The sequence below is a fragment of the Triplophysa rosa genome, linkage group LG12 (genome assembly GCF_024868665.1).
Source record: "Triplophysa rosa linkage group LG12, Trosa_1v2, whole genome shotgun sequence".
Lineage (NCBI taxonomy): Eukaryota > Metazoa > Chordata > Actinopteri > Cypriniformes > Nemacheilidae > Triplophysa > Triplophysa rosa.
This window is the reverse complement of record NC_079901.1, coordinates 11596756-11619034: the sequence shown is the minus strand read 5'-3', so window position 1 is coordinate 11619034 and position 22279 is coordinate 11596756. Positions and strand designations below refer to the sequence as shown.

The window sequence follows — 22279 nt, the reverse complement described above, 5'->3', positions numbered from 1 at the left end:
GGGATGAGAGAGAGAGAGAGAGAGAGAGAATGGTGGAAGGGATGAGAGAGAGAGAGAATGGTGGAAGGGATGATTGATTGCGAGGAGGAAGACTGAGGTGAAGAGACAGTAGGATGCAGACGATGTCTTCAGGCCAGGAGAGGTTAATATGTGCAGGGCCTCTTAGCGCTCTGTCAACCCCTCTTCCTCTTTTGTACATCAGTCTAAAGCCTGTGGTAATCCCATATTTCTTTCCCTATTGCCCTCCTGCCATCGACTGTGTGTGTGGGAGTAGATGAAGAGCTTTTGCCTAGTTTTATAAACGCTCATGAATTGCAAAATTATCCTTGGTAATGTAAAATAGGAAGTTGAATTATTGATACAGGCCTTTCTATTAGATTTGCTTTTTCGTTTAGGAAGAACAGTTCATTTTTGCTTTTATTGTACATTATAATCATAATAAAAATGTGTGTATTTTAATGTTTTTTGGAAAATTCTAGGAATCATTGAAATGTTTTTTGATGATTAGAAGTTGTTAGTCCGAGCGCTTTCCGATCCTTTCTCTTCTATATTAGACAAAGCAGGAAAGTAATTTTTCTGTTAAATGTTTATGTAGAAGTATAAACTCTATTAACAGGATTGCTGTTGTATTTCACTGTAATACTTCAATTGAATTCATTTTTACCATGTTTTTCTCTTTCGCTTCTCTTCCCACTCTCTGGCTCTGCTTTTCAGCAAGTTACCACGGAAACAAGGCTCGGTGTTGTATTGTACGACGGGCATTATTCTTCAATGGCTCCGCTCGGATCCGTAAGTGTTTTACGTCCCCTTTTCTTCACACCCCTCCGATCTGCTCTTTTATTACCCCCTGTTCCATCCGCTATCTGTGCACTGTGGCTTTTTTAAACCCAGTAAGAGGTGGTAGTGTTTAATCAGCCCTCAGCAGGTGCATGACCCACTCACATACACTTATGCATACTCGAAGCAGTGTTAAACCTACAATAGCACACACATCCAATATCACTCACTGACAATAAATCTGCTTCAACGAAAAATGCCTGCCGTTCGCAGTGCTTCTTAGCTTGACTCATCCACTCAGACAGCTTTCAGTCCAGCCCACATAGAGAAAACATTATTCACTGTTGTTGCTTTCTTCTTTGATCTCTTCTGTTTGCTGCTGAAATATTCGTACACAGAAAACCCTGAAAGGGATCTGAATGCTGTTACTTAGGTTACGTTCACACCGTGACAACTGTATTTACCAACAGGTGTGACTCTGGAATCGCTCTGTTTATGCAACAGTTATACAACAACCTATTCTCTTGATAGCTGTGATTAACTTCTGTAACCATGGTGATACTGAGTAACGCTCCGTCCCACCAAAGTGTTTTGCCTAAGGGCAGTGCATTTTTTTCAATTGTTTGCATTGGGGGTGTTGTGTTTTTAAAACGTGCTGTGTAAACATTGCCCTACATTTTTCAGACTTTCTGTACTAATTCTGTCATTTATCCATTTAGTATGCTGTGCAAGTATGCAATGTCTGTCCAGTTCTCAAGTGTTGTGTGTTCGGTCAGGTATCTCTCCAGTATAAGTCATCTGGTCCTGGATGAGGTTCACGAGAGGAGTCTTCAGTCTGATGTTCTTCTCACCATCGTGAAAGACCTGTTACGTAGTCGGGAAGACCTCAAAATAGTCCTCATGAGTGCCACGCTCAATGCTGAAAAATTCAGCAGATATTTCGGTATGAGAATTTAAGGAATGCATGTAAATGATCTTGAGGAACTTTATACAGTATTATTGAGAAGAACCGGACAATTCCACGCAAATGTCAACGTTACCATGATATAGTTTTTACAAAAGGTTTTAAAGTGATAGTTCACCCAAAAATTAAAATTCTGTCATCATTTACTCACCCTCTTGTTGTTTCAAACCTGTTTGATTTTCTATCTTCCGCAGAACACAAAAGAAGATAATTTGAAGAATGTTGTTAACTGGCCCCCATAGACTTGGTTTTGTGACCTTACAATAGAAGTGAATGGTGGCCAGTGCTGTTCGGCTACCAACTTTCTTCAAAATATCTTCTTTTGTGTTCTGTGGAAGAAAGAAAGTCATAAAGGTTTGAAATGACACTAGGGTGAGTAAATGATGACAGAATTTTTATTTTTGGGTGAACTATCACTTTAACTAAACGGATACCATAAGCATTTGGTGGTTTAAATACCCATGTGAAGTCTCAAAGTTTTCAAAGCATTTTTTTATTTTAAAGCATGATTTTCCATAGTCCTCATAAATGGGCACATGAAAATGAAGAGACATCCCCTATCCATTTGTTGGGTATTATTGCTTCTGCTTTATGCATTTTAATTGACAGAAATCCTACAAAGTATTTAGTCTCTCAAAAATTTTGCTTTTTCTGTCACATCCATAACACATGTTTGTTTCCCTTTTTTTAAAACAGAAATCTTGTGCATAGACTGATATCGTTCTATATCAACAGGGCTGTAGTAAATATAAACGGATGGTTCAATATATTGGTGACAAATACATTCTCTGAGGGTTTATGTCACATCCATATTGCGCAACTATGTGTGTGCGATCTTGTGGAGCTGTAAAATATAACAGATTAATAAAGCTCTCTGTACTCTTCAAAAGAACACAATAGGACAGGACTTAGCATAGCGCTAATGACCGGAATAATAGCTTCAGCTTTCAAAGACTCTTTTCAAGAGTCGGATCATGAACAATGAGAATCCAACCATGTAATAAGTTACAGGCACTGACTAGGAATCACTGAGTCTTTTCCTTACCTCTTTTTTGTACAGATAACTGTCCCATGGTTCATATTCCTGGATACACATACCCAGTGGAAGAGTTTTTACTGGAGGATGTGGTGGAAATGTTAAGGTAAAATGTTTCCAAAACATTTTGGTCAAATTGTCCGATGGAGATGCAGGACAGCAGATTGATTTCATACTGGGAGGGTCTAACTTTGACTTAACTTTTTACAGATTCAAGCCACAGCAGCGACAGGAGCATAGACCTCGCCACAGGAGAGGATTTATGCACGGCCAGAATGTACGGCAGGAGAAAGAGCAGAAAGAGGCTGAATACCGCGAGAGCTGGCCCTGCTACACCCGCACGCTCCGAGAGCGGTCAGTCTTTATCTCTAAACTTCTCACAGTGTTCCCTACATTCTGTATTCTTATGAACATTCTTATATCTGTACTTAATCTACCATGAAATAAATCTCACTCTTCCAAGTGTACCCGACAGTCATTAAAGGAAATGGTCTGTTTGATGAATGGTATTATGGTGAGGCATTCAATTCACAAACCTGTGCGCATCCACTATGACAAAGTTATTTAGTGCAGTTTAAAAATAGTTTTCGTCGAGCTGACGTTAGACTGCATTGACGTTTATCTTTTAGCTATCAAAGTGACTTTGGACACACGTGCATGAATAGCAGCGCTTGTATTGAGTCGCCGTTGTCACTGCTCCGGGTTTTGATTGGCAGGTATTCAGACAGCACCATCGACGCATTGGAGATGATGGATGAAGATGACAAGATCAATCTGGAGCTTATCGTGGCATTGATCCGGCATATCGTGAGGAACGAGGATGTGAGTCCTTTACGCATGGGTGCTTTTGTGTGTACGCGTGTGTCTGTGTCTGTGTGTGTGACTTGGCCGAAGCAGGAACAGATGGTGGGCCTAGTAAAGCAAAACATGTTGGCATGAAATGAGTGCTAATGGGACTGCTTAACAGATCCTCTCCTTTTCTCTTTTCTTTACTTTTCTGAACTGCATTTTCCATAAAAAAACCTTAGGGATTTTTTTCTCCGCGGCTCTTTTATGTGGAAGAATATTGCTACGTGTGTCACATGATTGCAGGGATGTGTCATGTCATAGAGGGTGAGATAAAAGGCATCAAACAGTCTCAGGTTCTGTCTGGTTAGCTTTCCCTTTCAAGGCAACGTTCATTCCTTGTTCGTACCGATATGTGTTCTTGCTTACGTCTAAAATGCGTAATCTACACTTCACATATATATGTAAGGGGAACCTTAAATAACCATTGTTTATACTCTTAAAATTGGTCATTTTATTTGTCATAAGGTTAGTCAATGTTTTTTGCACCAGAGCAGTAACAGTTTGTTTGTTTTGTAATTATATATAAATGGGCCTTTTTTTGTTGCTGGCCCCCTTCCAAATGTTGTCCCATGCCCTTGTGGTTTTCCTTTGAGTGCACGCTGGGGTGACGTCAGCCAGTGAAGACCCATGGGGCTGTAGTCAGCAAGTCCTTGAGGGTGTAGAAAGGGTATTTACTGAATAATAGCAATCAATTGGAACAAAACTAAAGGAATTCTGTCATCATTTATTCACCCTCATGTGGTTCAAAATGTGTAGATGACTCTTTCTTCGGTGGAACACTAAAAGAAGTTCATTTGAGAAATGTCTCTGTAGATTTGTGTCCATACAATGAAAGTCAATATGGTCTGGTTTTGTTTATTTACCAACATTCTTCACAATATATTTTATACATTTTCAGATTATTGCTACAAAATATCATTTATAGTTTGGACTAAAGCTTTTTTTCAAAAATCATCTTGAATGTGGTATTAGATTTTAAGCCATTTCTGTGGCTTAGCTCAGGTTTATTTAAAGTCCCAGTGAAATTAAAAATGACAATTCCTATTTTTTCATGAAATAGTGCAGCGTTTATTGTAAATGGTCTATCAATGTGGGTCATTCGCTTTTTAAAATTCATGTGCCCTCATAATCTTCAGTTAAAATCTCACAATGCACTTCCGCCCTCTAAGAACTATCCATCTTAAATGACGTATGTTAGACTCAAGTTGTTCCAAATCTGTATTTGTGATGAACACAGAGAAAGATATTTGGAAGAATGCTTGTAACCAAACAGGACTTGGCCACCATTGATTACCATAGTAAGAAAAATAGCTTTATAATTTTTTTTTTCTGTTGAACACAAAAGAAGATATTTTGAAGGATGTAGGAAAGCAAACAGTTCTGGGACACTTTTGACTACCAATGTAATTATTCCTACTATGTTAGTCAAAGGTGTCAAAGATCTGTTTGGTTACAAGCATTCTTCCAAATATCTTTCTCCGTGTTCATCAGAACAAAGACATTTATGCAGATTTGTAACAACTCGAGGGTGAGTAAATGATGACAGAATTTTCATTTTTGGGTGAACTGTCGCTTTAACAAATGCCAAGACTGTGCCAACTGGACGTCCACAGACCGTGCTCACACTGAAAAAGAAAGGGGCAGAACCTAAGATATATTATAGAAGAGTTACAGTGCGTTTATTGGCCATGACCTGTCAGATACAGCATTATAGCTTGTCTTTTAGAGGACGAAGATATTTTGGCTAATTAAAGAATCGTGCCATGAAATTTTACACAGAGGATCAAAAGCAGTTTTAATGAATGTGTTCACTGAAGATTTCGCGCCCTCATTGACTTGTCTGTCTTTTTATAGGCCTCATTCCTTGAAGTCCGACTTGTACGTCTCAGTAAAAGGGCCTTCTGTGAATGAAACATAGTGCTAACATGTAAGGCAAATAGCTTGCTATTTAGAAACACCCAATACACCTGCTTCAGTGTCTCTGCTTACGGTTCTTTGTCTGGGGGAGATGAAGAGATTTTCATATAAATGAGTGCTTGCGTCATCAGTGTCACAGTCTCGGACGTCACAGCGGAACAGTGAGATTAAGCATTGTTAATTAAACATAACATCTGGGAATGCTGGGTGTTTTAATGTCAAGGTTCGTTGTGCATTACACCGAGGAATCTAGGTCACAGGATGCTGTGAAACTCCTGTGCATGCATGCATAGCAAAAGTAAGTCCACTGTTTAATTTGTCATGTACCCTTGATGTGACGTTGCTGGGCTGTTAAATATAGAACCAGGGCTGTCTGGGGACACTTCATATTTTATCTGCCTCCTCCCCACGCTGCATTATTATGAGGTTAAAATCCTCCGATTGCTTCTGCTAGATTTAGTTCACTTTTATCTGGCTTTGGTGGGTGACTCAATTTTTAGGATATAAATTGGCCCTTGAGATCATAGCTTGGCAAGGCAGTTTGATTTAGGAGCTGTTAAAAACTTGCACAGTGACGGGAACGGAAAACGTTTCAGTTTGATGTGAAAGTGAAAAAAGTGAAAGTGACCTATCTGTCAGATATGGTGACCCATACCCGAAATGTGACCTCTGCATTTAACCCATCCAGAGAGTAGTGAACACACGCACAGCAAGTGGTGAACACACGTACACCCGGAGCAGTGGGCAGCTATCACTGCAGCGCCCGGGGAGCAAGTAGGGGTAAGGTGCCTTGCTCAAGGGCACCTCAGTCGTTACCCACTGACCTGAGAATCCAACCGGCAACCTTCTGGTCACGAGTCCGACTCTCTAACCATTAGGCCACGAGTATGTTCGGCGCGAGCAGTGGCCTAGCGGACACACTTGGTCTGGCTTGTGTAATTTGACAATCTTGTTTCTCAGTCTTCTGTTGTTTACAGTCCTTTCAGTGCTCTCATTGCCAAAAATGTTGTGTGTGTTGATTAACTGTGAAAGTCATGCCACAAAAAGTAAAGCCTTGTCTAAGTGTTGTATTTTTAACTGAACCCAATCCCAAACACTCAACTCCATCTCTCTGTTCTGATCCATAAATAGGAACCTACTTTGAGAGGTTTTGTCACACTTTTTTATAGTCCACCAGTGTGCGAATGTGCATTTAGACGCTGCTTTATCTTGCAGAATGGAGCGATTCTAGTGTTCTTGCCTGGCTGGGACAACATCAGCTCCCTGAATGATCTGCTTATGGCTGACCAGATGTTTAAATCAGGTAGATGTTGGAGTCTAATACATGCGTGCTTATACAGAATTCGAAATAACAAATAAATACATGACAAATATTACTGTTGTATTGCTTAAAAGTGAATATGAACTTGTTGTCTTTGCAGTATTTGAGGTCTGAAAAAATACAGAACATCTTTTCTGTTATTTTGACCTGTTTCTCCAGTTTTCATTTTCTACAAATAAAAACAAATAGAAACAATCCTTTTGGGGGGGAGAAATATTGTTAGTAGTTCACAGAATGAAACAAAAATAATCATTTTACCTAAACACGTACCTATAAATAGTAAATTCAGAAAAACTGAAAATGGTCTTTGAAACGGTCACTTAATTTTTTTTCTGCGGCTGTATTTCAATGAAATAATGCAACGTTTAGTTTTGGAGTGAGAATATTGGTAACACTTTAGATTACGGCCCGCAATGTACCGCATAATTAAACAGAATTGACAGCGTAACTAATCGTATCAATAATGTACATCTACAGTACATATCTGTAGGTAAAGAGGAACAATACGCAAAGTTTGGGGAATAAAGAAGTCAGGAAATTCAAAAAAATGTTTATTCTGTAAGTATTTTAAAACTGAAATGATGTGTTCAGTTTTTGCGCAAACAAAACAGCACGAATGAAGCACGCAGACTGTCTGTCAACTGTAAATTTGACTTTTGACTTTTTTTATTTGATTGATTTTAGGATTATTGGTCACAAATAATTTCTTTCAATTTTGAGTTATTTTGATGAGTTTTAATGTGTAAAATGTGTCTTTTGAGACTATAATCAAGTTGTTCAAGAGCGGTTTGATTTGGATGTTTATATGGCATGCAGTTCCCTCATAAATAATTTTTCTTCCTCTTACCCCTTTACTCCCCAAACTTTGCATATTGTTACCCTTTATCTACAGATATGTACTGTAGAGGTACATTATTGTTACAATTACTTATGCTGTAAATCCTCTTTAATTATGCGGTACATTGCGGGCCGTAATCTAAAGCGTTACCAGACTATTAATGGCTGGTTGTTCCTCAATTCACCTTTTAAAGCAGAAATAACAATGCAAGAAGACCGCAGCCTGTGATCTGACTTTCTTGTATCTCGCTTCTTTCAGACAGATTTAAAATAATCCCCCTTCACTCTTTGATGCCCACGGTGTCTCAGACTCAGGTGAGTGTAGACAGCTGCGGCAAGCTCTCTGCCTTCTACTGCAGCTTTCAAATGTGATATTGCCCTCCCATCTGCCTGCACTGAATTCAATTCTCTGTGCCCTGTATCCAGTCCCTCTAACCATCAATAGTACTATTATGTTCATGAATGACACTTTGCTTCTCTCTCTCCCCTCAGGTGTTCAAAAAGCCGCCTCCGGGAGTTCGCAAGATTGTGATCGCGACCAACATCGCAGAAACCAGGTGCGCTTGCGTGTGCTTGGATGTGTGTATCTTTGATACTGTACTAATGTGATGCACGTCAAGATTCACATAAGCATTTGTCAGTTTTGTGCCATAATTGATAGTTAACTCTTTCCCCGCCAGCCTTTTCTTTTTTTAAAGTTGCCAGTCAGCACCAGCATTTTTGAAAATGTTCACTAAAATGTGATGGCTCACAGTACATTTTCTCTAATGAATATATCGACAAATAATATATCAAATGAAAGAACATAGTCTCTGCTTTTAAAGAAAATAAACCGTATTCTTCTATCTTCATTTGTTCTTTTTATCACCTCTTAAATGTATGTAGGTTTCTTCAAAAATTCATCATTTTGATTAAACAGCTGAGATAATTAGCTTATTTTGTCAAAGGCTCCGCCCACATTAGACAACACATCATTGTTGTTGCTAATCTAGCTAGCGGCATCAGTATGCACAAATTGAAGCCGTGCGTTGGCCAAGTGGCAACAGAACCAGCTAATTAAAACGTGACTCGCTAACTCCCAGCATCATCTGTACAAACAAACTCCACAAAGAATTGAAAGCCAATTGAATTTGATGGGATTTTCATACATAAATTCATGTGTAGGTCTCTTGTTTTTTACGTGCAGTATTATCAGGCATTTTAATAATTTTTAAATCTTTAGTAGTTAATATCCAAAGTCTGTTTTGATGTTGAACTTGTATTTGCTGCAGAGTTATTAAAGAGTTTCAGTTGTTGATGTATCTCACAGTACTGTTTTCATGATGTTAAAAACCTTTTGGTCTGAAGGAAAATAAAGTGTATATGTTTACGTGTAATTGTGCCAAGATATTAAAGGCACCTACTCTCTGGATGGGTTAAATGCAGAGGTCACATTTCGTTGCCTTGTACCTTCGTACATGTGCAATGACAATAAATTGAATCTAAATCTAAAAAAAATCTATGCGAGATTTTCAATGAATGTTTCCAAACACAACATTCAAACTTGGACTTTCCTTACGGTTGAAACTACTTCTATAACAAGCTTTGTCTGCCTGGTGTTTTGCCTCTGGATAGACTGTTTAACTTCAGGTCTGTGTTTGGCTAGTGTCTAATAATATAACTTGGTAAAGCAGTCTAATTTCAAAATATTGGAGAGACAAGTTTAGCCATGTAACGGTTCTTTTGGGGTTTTTTGTTTGTCACCAGTAATAATCTTCAGGCACACTATTGTTTGTGAATGTGTGCCGGAAGTTGAAGCGGAGGTAACATGCTATTTCATGCATTCTGACTTCTTCACACTGTTAAACGTGCTGGCTTCTCAAGCTTAACATGGTCAACTTGTAAAAAGACAAGTTGAACGTATGACATAATATTTCTGTGCTTGATTCACTCCGCCAGGGTTCGTAAAGGTTTCAGAGAGTTTTTTTTTTCCGAACATGGATGCCCGTTTCGTAACAAGGGTTCTCAGTCCCTTATTGGACAATTCTCCCGGAAAAGCACTCCTACGCGTCATCCAGCGAGCAAAAGAGCACGCCCACACGCGTGAGCGTGAGAGAGAAAGAGCTGAATGAAATGAAATGAAAATAAAAGAAAATATGTTTAGATTACAGTGTTTCTGTAGAAACTACTAGTGTATTATAAATTGTGAGTGATAGGATTTATTTTGTATGTGTCCATGGCCCCATGTTTTAACATCCTGCATAGTCTGCCTTTAAAGGAGCAGTGTGGAGATTTTGGCAGCATCTAGCGATGAGGTTGCGAATTGCACCCTTGTATATACACTGAACAAAATTATAAACGCAACACTTTTGTTTTTGCCCCCATTTTTCATGAGCTGAACTCAAAGATCTAAGACTTTTTCCATGTACACAAAAGGCCTATTTCTCTCAAATATTGGTCACAAATCTGTGTTAGTGAGCCCTTCTCCTTTGCCGAGATAATCCATCCACCTCACAGGTGTGGCATATCAAGATGCTGATTAGACGGCATGATTATTGCACAGGTGTGCCTTAGGCTGGCCACAATAAAAGGCCACTCTAAAATGTTTATAAGCATGCTGTTGCTTATAAACAAACAGAGCACTGTTTACTGTACACTGACATTGAAAAATTGCAATGGAAAAACACAAAGGTATAACCACAAGTCATTTGTTAATATAACACTAGTGTAATAGAATTGTTTACTAATTGTGTGTAAAATATATAAAAATATATTTATATTATACAACCATACCATGAATATAACTGTGTAGACATTGTTTACACAAACTATGCTATGTGTGACCAGTGACGTGATTTTTATTGAGACGTTGTCGGTCTGCTTTTTATTTGATGTATTCCTCTACTGCAGCGTCACCATCGCTACGCTGCGATATTTGTCACGCTGTCTTCACTTGTCTTTCAGCATCACGATAGATGATGTCGTGTACGTGATCGACGGAGGGAAGATTAAAGAAACTCATTTTGACACACAGAACAACATCAGCACCATGACTGCAGAGTGGGTGAGCTTAGCCAACGCCAAACAGAGGAAGGGTCGCGCTGGCAGGTACAGATCGCTCTCCCTCCCTCTCATTTATGCGTTATTCCCTCTATATATCAGCAGCTCTTCCTCAATCCATTCACAAGTGTCAAATCCAATCTCAGTCGGAGGACCTGCACCCTTTGGAAGAATGTCAAATCATTAGAATATACAGTATGTGCTTCTCCCACAGGTATCACAGGAATGCTGTGGGATGAAGAGATTCATTTCAATTCATTTTCCCACAGCGTATCACTGGCTTTGATTGGACCCTTATTTCCACCCGGATTTTTTCCACCAATAAGAGCGGACATTTGATTTTGGTTGATTCATTTACACAAAAATGGATTTAAAAGATGAACACAATTTAAAGTTTTTAACTGATCTTCATTTTAGTGCTTATATGCTGTGATTCATTTGGTGAATTGATAAATATCATAAATGAATGTGATTACGGTTTTGAATGGAACGTATGAATGGATTATCGTATGTCCCTGAGCCCGGTTTACCCTTTACCCCCTCTTATCTCCTCTCATTCTAAAGTTTTCCTTTCATTCATTTTTCACCAGTATAAGTGTATTCATGAAGGTCAGTCCTCACCTATGAGGTTCCTCAGTGCTCTTTCAGGGTTTCACTGCATTTCATCTGTTGCCTTGAATTAATTGTTTTCTCAGTCATTTGATAGGAAACGTACAAAAAAAGGCGATTCTCTCACAGAAAACTTGCTCGTTTCTCTCTTTCTTTTTTAAGAGAAAAAAATCGTTTTTCTACTTTCTAGATGATGCATCTGTCATCTTTGAAACATGTTTGTGATGATGTTTGGTTTGTACTTAGATGGCAGACTAACATCTTCAGGTGTGTGCGCTGCAATTACGTCTGGTGTCTACGTGTTCCGGGTTAAATTGGCACAGTGACTCATGCTTTTTAGACCATGAGTGAGTGAGTAGAGAAGCGTGTGTGTGTGATTTAGAGAGAGGGCGATAATAAGTTAGCGACTAGATTCGCTTTTAAATGAATCTGCCCCGCTGCTCAGCACAGGCTCTGACACACCATTTCAATTTCACACTAGTTCACCTAAACATTCAGATGTGCACCGACTCTCTCATTGTGCCTGGCACACACACACCGCCCCGTTACCACGGTAACGCTACAGCGCTGCAATATTCATGGAAAAGCAAATTGACTTTCACATCAGCTAGCTTTGTCTGGTCTTGCGTCCTAGACTTTTGACTTCGAAAGAACGTGTGATCTACTTTGCAGCCTTAGGTTTGCTCACCGGGGTCATGATCGTTTCTTAATTTACTCCTATTTTGATTTATCTTCTGTCTGTTAAATGTTATTTTTGATATAAGTTAAAGGGATACTCCATTGACTACCATAGTAGTTTTTTTTTTGTTCTGTTGAACTCAAAAGAAGATATTTTGAGGAATTCAGTAAAACAAACAGTTCTGCGGCACCTTTGAATACCATTTCAATTCTTTCTACTATGGTAGTCAATGATGTCCCAGAACTGTCAGTTGCAAACATTCTTCCAAATACCGTTCAGCAGGTTTGGAACAACTTGAGGGCGAGTAATTCATGACAGAAGTTTCATTTTTGGGTGGAGTATCCCTCTAATTTTGCTTATATTAAATAGAAACTATTAAACTATTAAATTGAATACTCGACTCTCGACACAACCTGTCACAGGAAGACCAGAAGAGTCTGGTTGACCAAATGGTTTTGTTTTGAAGTAGCGTTTAAGGCCGGGTTTACCTTAAAAAGATCCAAAATAATAGGATACTGCAGGTCAAACAATTTTCTATATATATATATGTTACCAGTTTACATGTCCGGAAGGCTTGGTAGATTTTTTTGTGCATGCTCCAACTAAGGAAACATTACCAGAAGTTGCCTCGCACGCAAAAACAATCCCAAAAAAGTGATTTATAATATACGTTTCTGATCAATGTCTTAGATTACCATTAAGATTGCCCAAACCCGCTTTGTAGCATCTTCCTTTTCTGATTATTTATCCGTGTCTAAGTCGCTTTGGATAGATGTGTTTGGTAACTGAATAAATGTAAATGCGTTTATGTGTACATCTTTGCTCGATCAGTTATTATTCCACAACAGGCGACTGAACTCTCAATTGCTTTTCAACAGCGCTAATTTGCATTCATCACACAGAGACTCCTAATGGAAGCAGTATGACATTGTATTTTATGCGTCTCATTTGCTTCACGTGTAATTGTGCGTGTGTGTTTGTGTGCGCATGCAGGGTGGCTCCTGGGAAATGCTACCACCTGTATAATGGATTGAGGGCCAGCCTCCTCGATAACTACCAGCTACCGGAGATCCAGCGTACCCCATTGGAAGAGCTTTGCTTGCAAATAAAGGTACCGTATCCAACACTCAATTTGTGTGCGTTTATATGAATACTTCATGAGTTGCATAGTTAAATTTCCTCACAGAAAGCCATCTGTGATTCACACCGGGCCGGTGGACTTGTCCGGTTGTGTTGGCACAAGTGCAGGTAGTGGGTGTGTATGCTGTTAAAATGCATAAGAATCATGTGTTTTTGGCAATCCTTGGAGGGATAAAGCCTCTCACACATGTGGTTGGGGAAATTGGATTGAACATTTCTAGCAGTGACTCATTCACGCGCTTAAATTCTCCTTGTATCTGTTTTAATGGGGCCTGAAGGCCGAGGTTTCACAAATAGTCTCCTGTGACTGTAATAGCAGAGCACACAAACAAAGTAATGGATTAAAAGGGACATTAATCACTGTCATTGTATCTGAGAGGCAGTGTAATTGTCTAAAAAGGCTTTTTAGCTGTGTCAATTACTGCTCATTTTCACCTCCACGCGTCTGCTCGGTCTGTTGTTTTTGTGCCGCGGTGGGGCCCTGATGAACCCAGCTCTCGCACACACAAAACAAAGCCTTGTGCATCAACTTGTATTACTTCATCACTTGCTTTACTTTAAACGGCAATTAATGTGCGGCATCCCAAGTTTTTTTGGCGCATTTGCAGAAAATGCGCTGTTCATACAGTACATCTTTCTTATTGGTTATTAAAGGGGAATTTCACCCCAAAATGCTCATCTTTGGTCATTGTTTACTCACCCTCATGTCATTCCAAACCTGTATGACTTTCTTTCTTCTGCAGAACACAAAAGGTTTGAAGAGCGTTCGTAACCAAACAACACTGGCCCCCATTGACTTCCATTATATAGATACAAATCCACAGAGACGTTTCACAAAATATCTTCTTGTGTCTTTCACAGCTGAGAAAGCCACAGGTTTTGATGACATTAACAATGACAGAATGATTCTTTTTAGGTTATCTATCCCTTTAAGATTTTCTCTTTCTCTCTTTCTTTTAGATCTTAAAGTTGGGCCCCATTGCTGTATTCTTGCGGAGATGTGTGGACCCTCCCTCAGAGAGAGCCATAGAGCTGGCTATCACACACCTGATAGACCTGGTGAGGGGATCAAGACATGAATAGAGGGAAGAGTTGATAGAAGTGGTTGGATTAATAAAATTAAGCGTTTATAGGACCATAGAGCAGGGGTTCTCAACCTTTTTGACTCCAAGGCCCCCCACTGTATTCAACAATATTCAAAGACCCCCTTCGCTCACAAAAACTAAATTATTTTTGAGCTTGATATTAACTAAAAAAGTGTTTATTCAATATAAAAATGGACAACTAATAAGAAATATCGTGGGTTTTAGTTGTTGTGAAATGTATTTCGATGCTCATTTTGTCTAGTTTAAATTTTTTGTCATCCAGAGGCCTCCTTGTGGGCCATGCCCCCCCGTTGAGACCTTCTGCCATAGAGTAATATGAGCAAGAGGACAGAGATGATAGTACAATAGAAATAGTACAGCTAATTGCCTGGGACAATGATCAGTTATACAGTTTAGTGGTATATAATATATAAAAATAAAATGCTGTGATTCGCCAGTTATATATATATATATATAGTTATACATTTTAGAAAGCAATGTAATGATGGCATTGTATTAACAACTGCTGTACGATAGTGATCTATTGGTTTGTGTCTTTCGAGACAGTCCATCGTCTATCTATTATATGCATTGAAATTGTGTTATTGTGTTCATAGAATGCTCTGCACCGCAATGAAGAGTTGACCCCGTTGGGATTTCATCTCGCCCGTTTGCCGGTGGAGCCTCACATTGGAAAAATGATTCTGTTTGGGGCTCTTCTAGGCTGTTTGGACCCAGTGCTTACCATCGCAACCAGCCTAAGCTTTAAAGATCCCTTCTTCATACCGCTGGTACATACAGACACAACCTGTGTTCAATTCCCAAGACTGCGTGTAATCCAGTGCGTTTTAAGCGATCCCGAGTGTGTGCTCTAATGAGAGATTGTTGACTGATTGATCTGTTTATCTCAGGGGAAGGAGAAGATTGCAGACCACAAGAGAAAAACCCTCTCTAGAAACTCCAAGAGTGATCATATTACTGTTGTCAATGCTTTTAGGGTGAGTCCTTGGACAAAAATCTTGGAACATTCAATTATACATACAGTATATGTATTTGGCAGACACTTTTATAGAAAGCACATTCAAGCTATACGTTTCTTATCAGTATGCGTGTCATCTGGGATTGGGTTGAACACATGGCCTTTGCTTGCATTGCTAAAACAATTCTCTTTCTCTACTAATTTAGCTACAGGATCACACTGGAAAAAAACTTAGACAAAGACAATGCTCAAGTGTTCAGAATAACTTCCTCTAGCTGTTGTTTGTGTTGTTGATGATGCTGTGTGTGTTTTATGGTATTATCAGGGCTGGGAGGATGCTAAGAGACAGGGCGGCAGGTCTGAACGTGAATACTGCTGGGACAACTTCCTGTCTGCCAACACACTACAGGTCAGTCTGGACCAATCAGCTTCATTCTGATAGATGTTTGTTGCCAGGTTAATAGTCTAAAAATGTTTACTTTGATTTTGTATGGTTTATTTAATTTAATTTGCTTTTTTATGTTTTCAAATGATTTATTTGCTAGTTTGATTTTGTTTTTATTATATTAAATGTAATCTAATGTAATATAACAATGTTAGTATATTTCATATACAGTATATATAATTTTAGAACATGTTCAGCCATTTTTCATCTTATTTTTATAACATTGCTAATGTTGAATAAAAGCAGTTTGTAAAGGCTTCAAATAATTCAAATACAGTTTATCAAAAGGTTTACGTTGTTCTTTCATATGTGATTATTTCAGTTGATGAATGTCGCCATTTACCTTTTATTTCCTGATATGATAAAAACAGAAAATTGTCACTCCCCACCAGTTAAAAAAACATTGCACCTTTGCACAGAAACATTGTTTCTTTCTCTGTCCCCACAGATGCTTCAGAACATGAAAGGTCAGTTTGCGGAGCATCTTTTGGCGGCTGGATTTGTGAATTGCAAGGACCCTAAAGATCCCAGCTCTAACATAAACTCAGGTGTCTCTGTCTGTCTGCATACAGTATCCACCTGCCACCTACCTGTCACTATTGTGCAAATATATAACTTTGGGTTTGTACCTGATGTTTTCTGTATGTTGACCATGTTTCTGTTCACACCGGGGTTTTCTTCTTCACTTTTTATGCTGCGCAGAGAATGAGAAGCTGATAAAGGCGGTGATCGTGGCAGGCCTGTACCCTAAAGTAGCCAAGATTCGCCCCAGCAACAGTAGCAAGAGACACATGTAAGTGGGATGGATTCTTTTGCTTGTGATGATGGTGTTAATGCAGCGTTCATTTTCTAGCATTTAATGGTGACTATTAAAAGATGCAAATAAGCTTAATTGCACCACAGCTGGTGGAGCGTAATGCTGACATCAACAAGGTCATGGGGTCGATACCCAGGGATTGAATGTATGGAAGAAACAAAACATGAACGCACTGCTGAATAGTCTGCCAAATGCGTAAATGTACATATTAAAGTACAATTAACACTAATTGTTCTGTTTTTTTTAAAGGAGTACCACTAGTGGCATTATCAAAATCATTATATACTTTGTTCAATCGCAACAGAAAAAGGAAGATAATGCTTTAGATTACGGCCCGCAATGTATCGCATAACTAAACAGGATTTACAGCGTAAATAATTGTAGCAGTAATGTACTTTTGCGGTACATATCTGTAGATAAAGAAGAACAATATGCAAAGTTTGGGGAATAAAGGGATAAGAGTATGGAAAATTAAAAACATATTTATGAGGGAACTGCATGCCATATAAACATCCAAATCAAACCGCTCTTGAAATACTTGATTATAGTCTCAAGATCAACATTGATTTTGCACATTTTACGCATTAAAACTCGTCAAAATAACTCCTAATTAAAAGAAATGATTTGTGACCAACAATCCTAAAATCAATAAAAGAAAAATGTATCCTAAAGTCAAAACAAATTTACAGTTGACAGACAGTCTGTGTCTTTCATTCGTGCTGTTTTGCTTGAGCAAAAACTGAACACATCATTTCCCTTGTTTCATGTTTGCTATAATAATAAAATAAGAACCCTTACTTCATTCATTTCCACAGTGGCTTATTTATGGGTACATTGTAAAAATGTAGTGCATGTTCACGCTAAGATTGTTGTATAGCATACTGCAGGTCATGCATACCACGTAATATTAAAATAGTTACCCATTAGTTTTAAAACACTTAAAGTATAAATATTTATTCTTTATTCCCAAACTTTGCATATTGTTCCCCTTTACCTACAGATATGTACTGTAGAGGTACATTATTGTTACAATTAGTTACGCTGTAAAATCTGTTTAATTATGCGGTTCATTGCGGGCCGTAATCTAAAGCGATACCAAAAGGAATTATAGAGGGAAAGTGATATCAGATAAGAGAAAGATCCGGTATCTAACCTCCAAATGCACTTCAGGACCTTCTCTCAAATTTTTACCTCTGGCTATTGAACTTGAGTTTTCTTTTACTGCCTCTATTATTAGCCGTGTCACACTGGCGATTTAAAGATATCGTCACCATGAAGGTGAAGAGGCAAAGCTCAGCAGTGACGTGTGATTTCAGCTTTTACGCACACAAAGTGCATCACGCCACAGTTCAGTTGCTCTGTTATTCACCTGCTTTATATCCATTATTCACATTCAGTCCTGTGCCGTCTATAATTCAAACCTGGCTCCATTTGTTACCGCTTCACATTCACGCAGTCGTGCAGCACTCGGCTTCATATGAATTAGCTGAAGACTGCAGAAGCACAGCCTCATTGAGTTTGTAGAGAAAGGCTGCCGTTAATGTGTGTGGGAAATGTCACAGTGGAGCTTTTGTCTGGATTCTCTGGTGCTAGATTGAAATATTTATTAGTTTCTTCAGTTTGCATGAATGTAGTGTTGCCAGCCAGACTTTTGGCACATCTTTGGAAAGTCTGACGCATATTTTAGATTATTCTTGCTTGGTCTTGTCCACAGCTACAGTGACCGTCTGACACAAAACTGGCAACTACTTTTGAAAAGTACAAAACAATTTACATTTGTGCATTTGGCAGATGCTTTTTTCAAAAGTGTATTTGAAGTGTATATGTTTTATCAGTCGATACCTATCTTGTAATTATCGAACCCATGGCATTGCTGGCATCTCGCTCTATCAATTGAGCTACAGGAACATGCAAGTTATGTTTTCTATACAGTATACAGTATTTGGGAAATTCCATGCAAGTGTCAACCTTAAGATAAAAAACAAGTTTTTGCCAAACGTTTTCACTATACTCATAGGTCAGATATCAACATTTGGTGGTTTAAATACCCATGAAAAGTCTCTTAAAGTTTTTAAAGCATTTGCTGTGTGTTTTAAGCATAGTTTACCATAGTCTGGTAGGTGATTTGTCACATGCCCATTGATAAGGAATATGGACCGTTATGGATATGAAAATTGAAATAAAATTGCTGTTTTGTGTTTTATAAAGAGTCATCCCTTCTCCATTTGTTGCATATGATTGCTTCTGATATTTTTCTGATTTCTGGACTCTGAGAACTAACGTTTTTATTGAAAATATCTGTGTCGCTAACACTAGAATTGTGTTTTTATGTGATGTTGAGAGGTTGGCAAATCTGAAATTAAATAATGTAACACTTTTTAAAATTGTGTGTTTTGCAGGGTGCCAAAAGTGTCCACTAAAGCTGATGGGAAAGTTTGCATCCATCCTAAGTCCGTGAATGCAGAAGAAACTCAGTTCAGCTACACATGGCTCATCTATCACCTGAAGATGAGAACCACAAGTGTACGTACCTTCTAACAAATATGAACTGATTTGATTTGTATAATGTATGGACTTATTTTGTATAACCAAGTGAAGCCACTCAAACACTAAAAGATGCAGGCTGTTTACCCATTCTCCCGTGTAGAAAGGAAAGGACTTGAGTAATTGTATATCGCGCTGTTGAAGAGCACTGTTTAGTTGTGTTGAGAGAGGACATGTATTTGTAGTTTAATGCAGGCTCCATTTTAAGACGGTCCATCTTTTATTCAGTTTCTGTCTGCCTTTCAACAGACATCCTCTCAAAAGAGATCAAAGCTTCTTACCATATCAAGGAGTACAAATTCAGGCATCTCTCTCTCTCTCTCTCTCTCTCTCTCTCTCTCTCTCTCTCTCTCTCTCTCTCTCTCCCTCTCTCTCTCTCTCTCTCTCTCTCTCTCTCTCACGCCTCGAGCTGTTTTTGCCAGAAAAGAAACAAACAAACGATATTAACTTTTGTCACAGTACTCAGCAATACAAAGCAAGAACCGCCCAGATATTATATTTAGAAATTAAGTAATGCAAGTGTGAGTTCACAACTAAAAGGTTTAATCTAGTCAATGTGGTATTTTAGTTCATTTTGGGTTTTTTAAACATTTAGACAATTAGAAAAAAAATGAATGACAATTCCACGCAAAATATGAGAATTATATTTATTTTTCTGAAATAATGTCACTTTAAAGTAACATTTTGTTGTTTAAGACGTGCTGGCAACAAGGTTTTGTGTATTATTGTGTAGCTTTCAGCAATATTTTCTCATCCTGACTGCAAATTGGTGTCAGGGTTGCCAAGTCCACTTTTTTCTGAATCTGGTGAGTTTTAAACAGTAGCTGCAGGTTGTTTTCATTCCGCAGATCATAAAGTATCAAAAATGGTCAGTTGCGGATTCTTTGGTCTTAAAATATAAAATATTTGGATTTTTATGGTTTCTTTTCAGCTTGTCTTTGCTGTTTTTAGGAAGATCTGGCAACACTGATTGGTGTAATATAACAGCTAAACTAGATGATTGTTCATGTCTCATTGCTAAGCTAATTATTTTGTTTCTCGTATCGCTCCGCAGTCTCTTTCTTCTCACACGGTAATTTTAAGTCAAATCAATATTTCATGTTTATTTAATTAGCTGTGTAATAGGTAGTCGCCTGTCAGGTTTGATTTAATGACCAGCTTATTATACATTATTCCTGTACTGTGGCGTCTAGTCTGTCTCACAGCACAGGCTCAGCACCACAGTCGTGCAAGAAACTCGGTCTGAATGAAGAAAGTCATTTTTAAGCAAGCAGCCGGTTATTATCGCAGACATTTCGCGATAACCTCATGGCTGCTGCTTGTACATTATCCCGCTTATTACACGGCTACTTGCCACATGAGAAAAAACTGGACATGAAATGTGAATTTGAAATATTTTACCGAATGCAGACCTTACGTGAGGAAAAGCCGTTTACTTTCGGTTTTAAGGTAAGAAACGACGTTCAAATGTCACGAACAGGCAATTTGGTTTAATCATTTGTAAATATAATGTCGTATATGTTATTAAAAGACATATTTATATTTAATTTGTCAAAAAAATGTCAAAATGATTTGCTGCATCCGGGTTACTGTGTGTTATTCATTTTGAGAGATTGTTATCTGGGAATAACGAACCTGCAAATGTCGCGACTGGCCAATCAGAATCAAGCATTCCAACGAGCCGTGTAATATGAGAGGGACAAGGCAGGTGCCTGGAGAAAAGTTTTGGATAGAGAGATGAAATGGAAAATACCGTGAAAAGTTGAATAAACCAGTGAAGGACAAGATTAGAGAAAAGACATTTAGTGCTCGAGGAGAGATAGAGAGAGCAGAACGAGACTTTAGAGGAAGACAGACAGAATGCTTGAAAGAAAGGTATTTGTGAAGATTGATTCGAGAGGTGAAGAGAATTTTGAAGTCTCTGTCATTCCCTCTATTCAGAATGTCTGTCTTTTTCTCATTCTCTCACTCGCTCTCCATTCTCCGAGGACCCTGTGACCGGTCACACCCAATCCACAGCGCTGACCTGTGTGACTTCTCCCCGCTGGTTAAACCTTTGCCTCCGTCGGGCTCTTGGGATCATGATTAGTGCTCTGTACTGTGTTCCAGCAAGCCAGAACCAAGACACTTTTCTTCTTCTCCATTGTATTTTTGCTCTCCTTACTTTCATTACGGGTTATTTTCACATACATTTCACACATTGTGTTTGTGTGTGTATGAGAGTACAGCTCTGCCTCAGGGCAAAGTGACATTCTAGCTCCCAGCATCACATTATCTAACGAAACGCATTACATCTGAGGTCGGCTCAAGCTTCAGCGTGGAGAAGAATGTGTTTTAAAGCATGAATACGTGCGTCTCTGCATGCATCGTTGAAATATGAGCATGACACGGTCGCCTTTGTGATGTTTGCAATTATCTGAAACATTTACAAAAATTGCAGTTCAAAATGAGGTTTACTATTGGAATGAATTCCCTCGTTTCAGATCTTCTTGTATGACTGTACGGAGGTGTCACCATTTTCACTGCTGTTCTTTGGCGGAGATATAAGCATACAGAAGGACAAGGACCAAGAGACCATCGCCGTTGACGAGTGGATCGTCTTCCAGTCCCCGGCACGCATCGCTCACCTTGTTAAAGTTAGTGTCCGTCATACTGGTGTCAATTCTTGGGAATTTTAAGTTTTTTATGTTGTTTTTTCGCCACTGGGGATTCGGGGATTGATTGTTTGAAGCGTGTTGGATTTTAGGTTGCAGTTTTACAGTGAACTTCTTGTTTACATTAGGACCTGAGGAAGGAGCTAGATGTATTACTGGAGGATAAAATAAAGAAACCCCAACCTGTGGACTGGAATGACCGGCAATCGAAAGACTGTGCTGTCATTTCGGCCATCATCGACCTTATAACAACACAGGAAAGTCCAGCTGGAGGATCTAGGAGGGGCAGCTATTGACCACCAACTTCCACGATTAGCTTATTTATTTGAATGATACTTAGCTTTGACATAAGAGTGAAGAGTCTGCAGATACACTTTTTTTTCATAAGTTCTTGTACATGTTGGAATAAATACCACAGAAACTATTAAAAACACGACAATTTTTTCCGGTAATGTAAGTAATGTTTTATTTTAATATTGACCGAAGTCGTTTTGTTTATACACATTTAAGTGGTTGGCCTTGTCTTTACAGTAATTCATTAAATTGACCATAATACAAGCCATTTTTCAATGGAGTACGTAGTCTTA

General features: G+C 38.7%; 1 protein-coding gene across 1 annotated transcript in view; it reads left to right on the top strand.

The window, feature by feature from the left end:
* dhx36 (DEAH (Asp-Glu-Ala-His) box polypeptide 36) overlaps nucleotides 1-22266 on the top strand; it is a 33681-nt gene extending 11415 nt beyond the window's left edge. The window contains exons 7-25 of the mRNA XM_057347367.1: nucleotides 715-789; nucleotides 1554-1720; nucleotides 2802-2883; nucleotides 2988-3131; nucleotides 3494-3599; nucleotides 6759-6846; nucleotides 7961-8016; nucleotides 8194-8258; nucleotides 10645-10788; nucleotides 13022-13139; nucleotides 14129-14227; nucleotides 14871-15044; nucleotides 15165-15251; nucleotides 15558-15641; nucleotides 16126-16225; nucleotides 16380-16470; nucleotides 18894-19017; nucleotides 21522-21674; nucleotides 21821-22266. Of these exons, the coding sequence (XP_057203350.1) occupies nucleotides 715-789; nucleotides 1554-1720; nucleotides 2802-2883; nucleotides 2988-3131; nucleotides 3494-3599; nucleotides 6759-6846; nucleotides 7961-8016; nucleotides 8194-8258; nucleotides 10645-10788; nucleotides 13022-13139; nucleotides 14129-14227; nucleotides 14871-15044; nucleotides 15165-15251; nucleotides 15558-15641; nucleotides 16126-16225; nucleotides 16380-16470; nucleotides 18894-19017; nucleotides 21522-21674; nucleotides 21821-21988 (2125 nt within the window). The 3' untranslated portion in view covers nucleotides 21989-22266. The remainder of the gene's footprint in view (nucleotides 1-714; nucleotides 790-1553; nucleotides 1721-2801; nucleotides 2884-2987; nucleotides 3132-3493; nucleotides 3600-6758; nucleotides 6847-7960; nucleotides 8017-8193; nucleotides 8259-10644; nucleotides 10789-13021; nucleotides 13140-14128; nucleotides 14228-14870; nucleotides 15045-15164; nucleotides 15252-15557; nucleotides 15642-16125; nucleotides 16226-16379; nucleotides 16471-18893; nucleotides 19018-21521; nucleotides 21675-21820) is intronic.
* The last annotated feature ends 13 nt before the right edge of the window (nucleotides 22267-22279 follow it).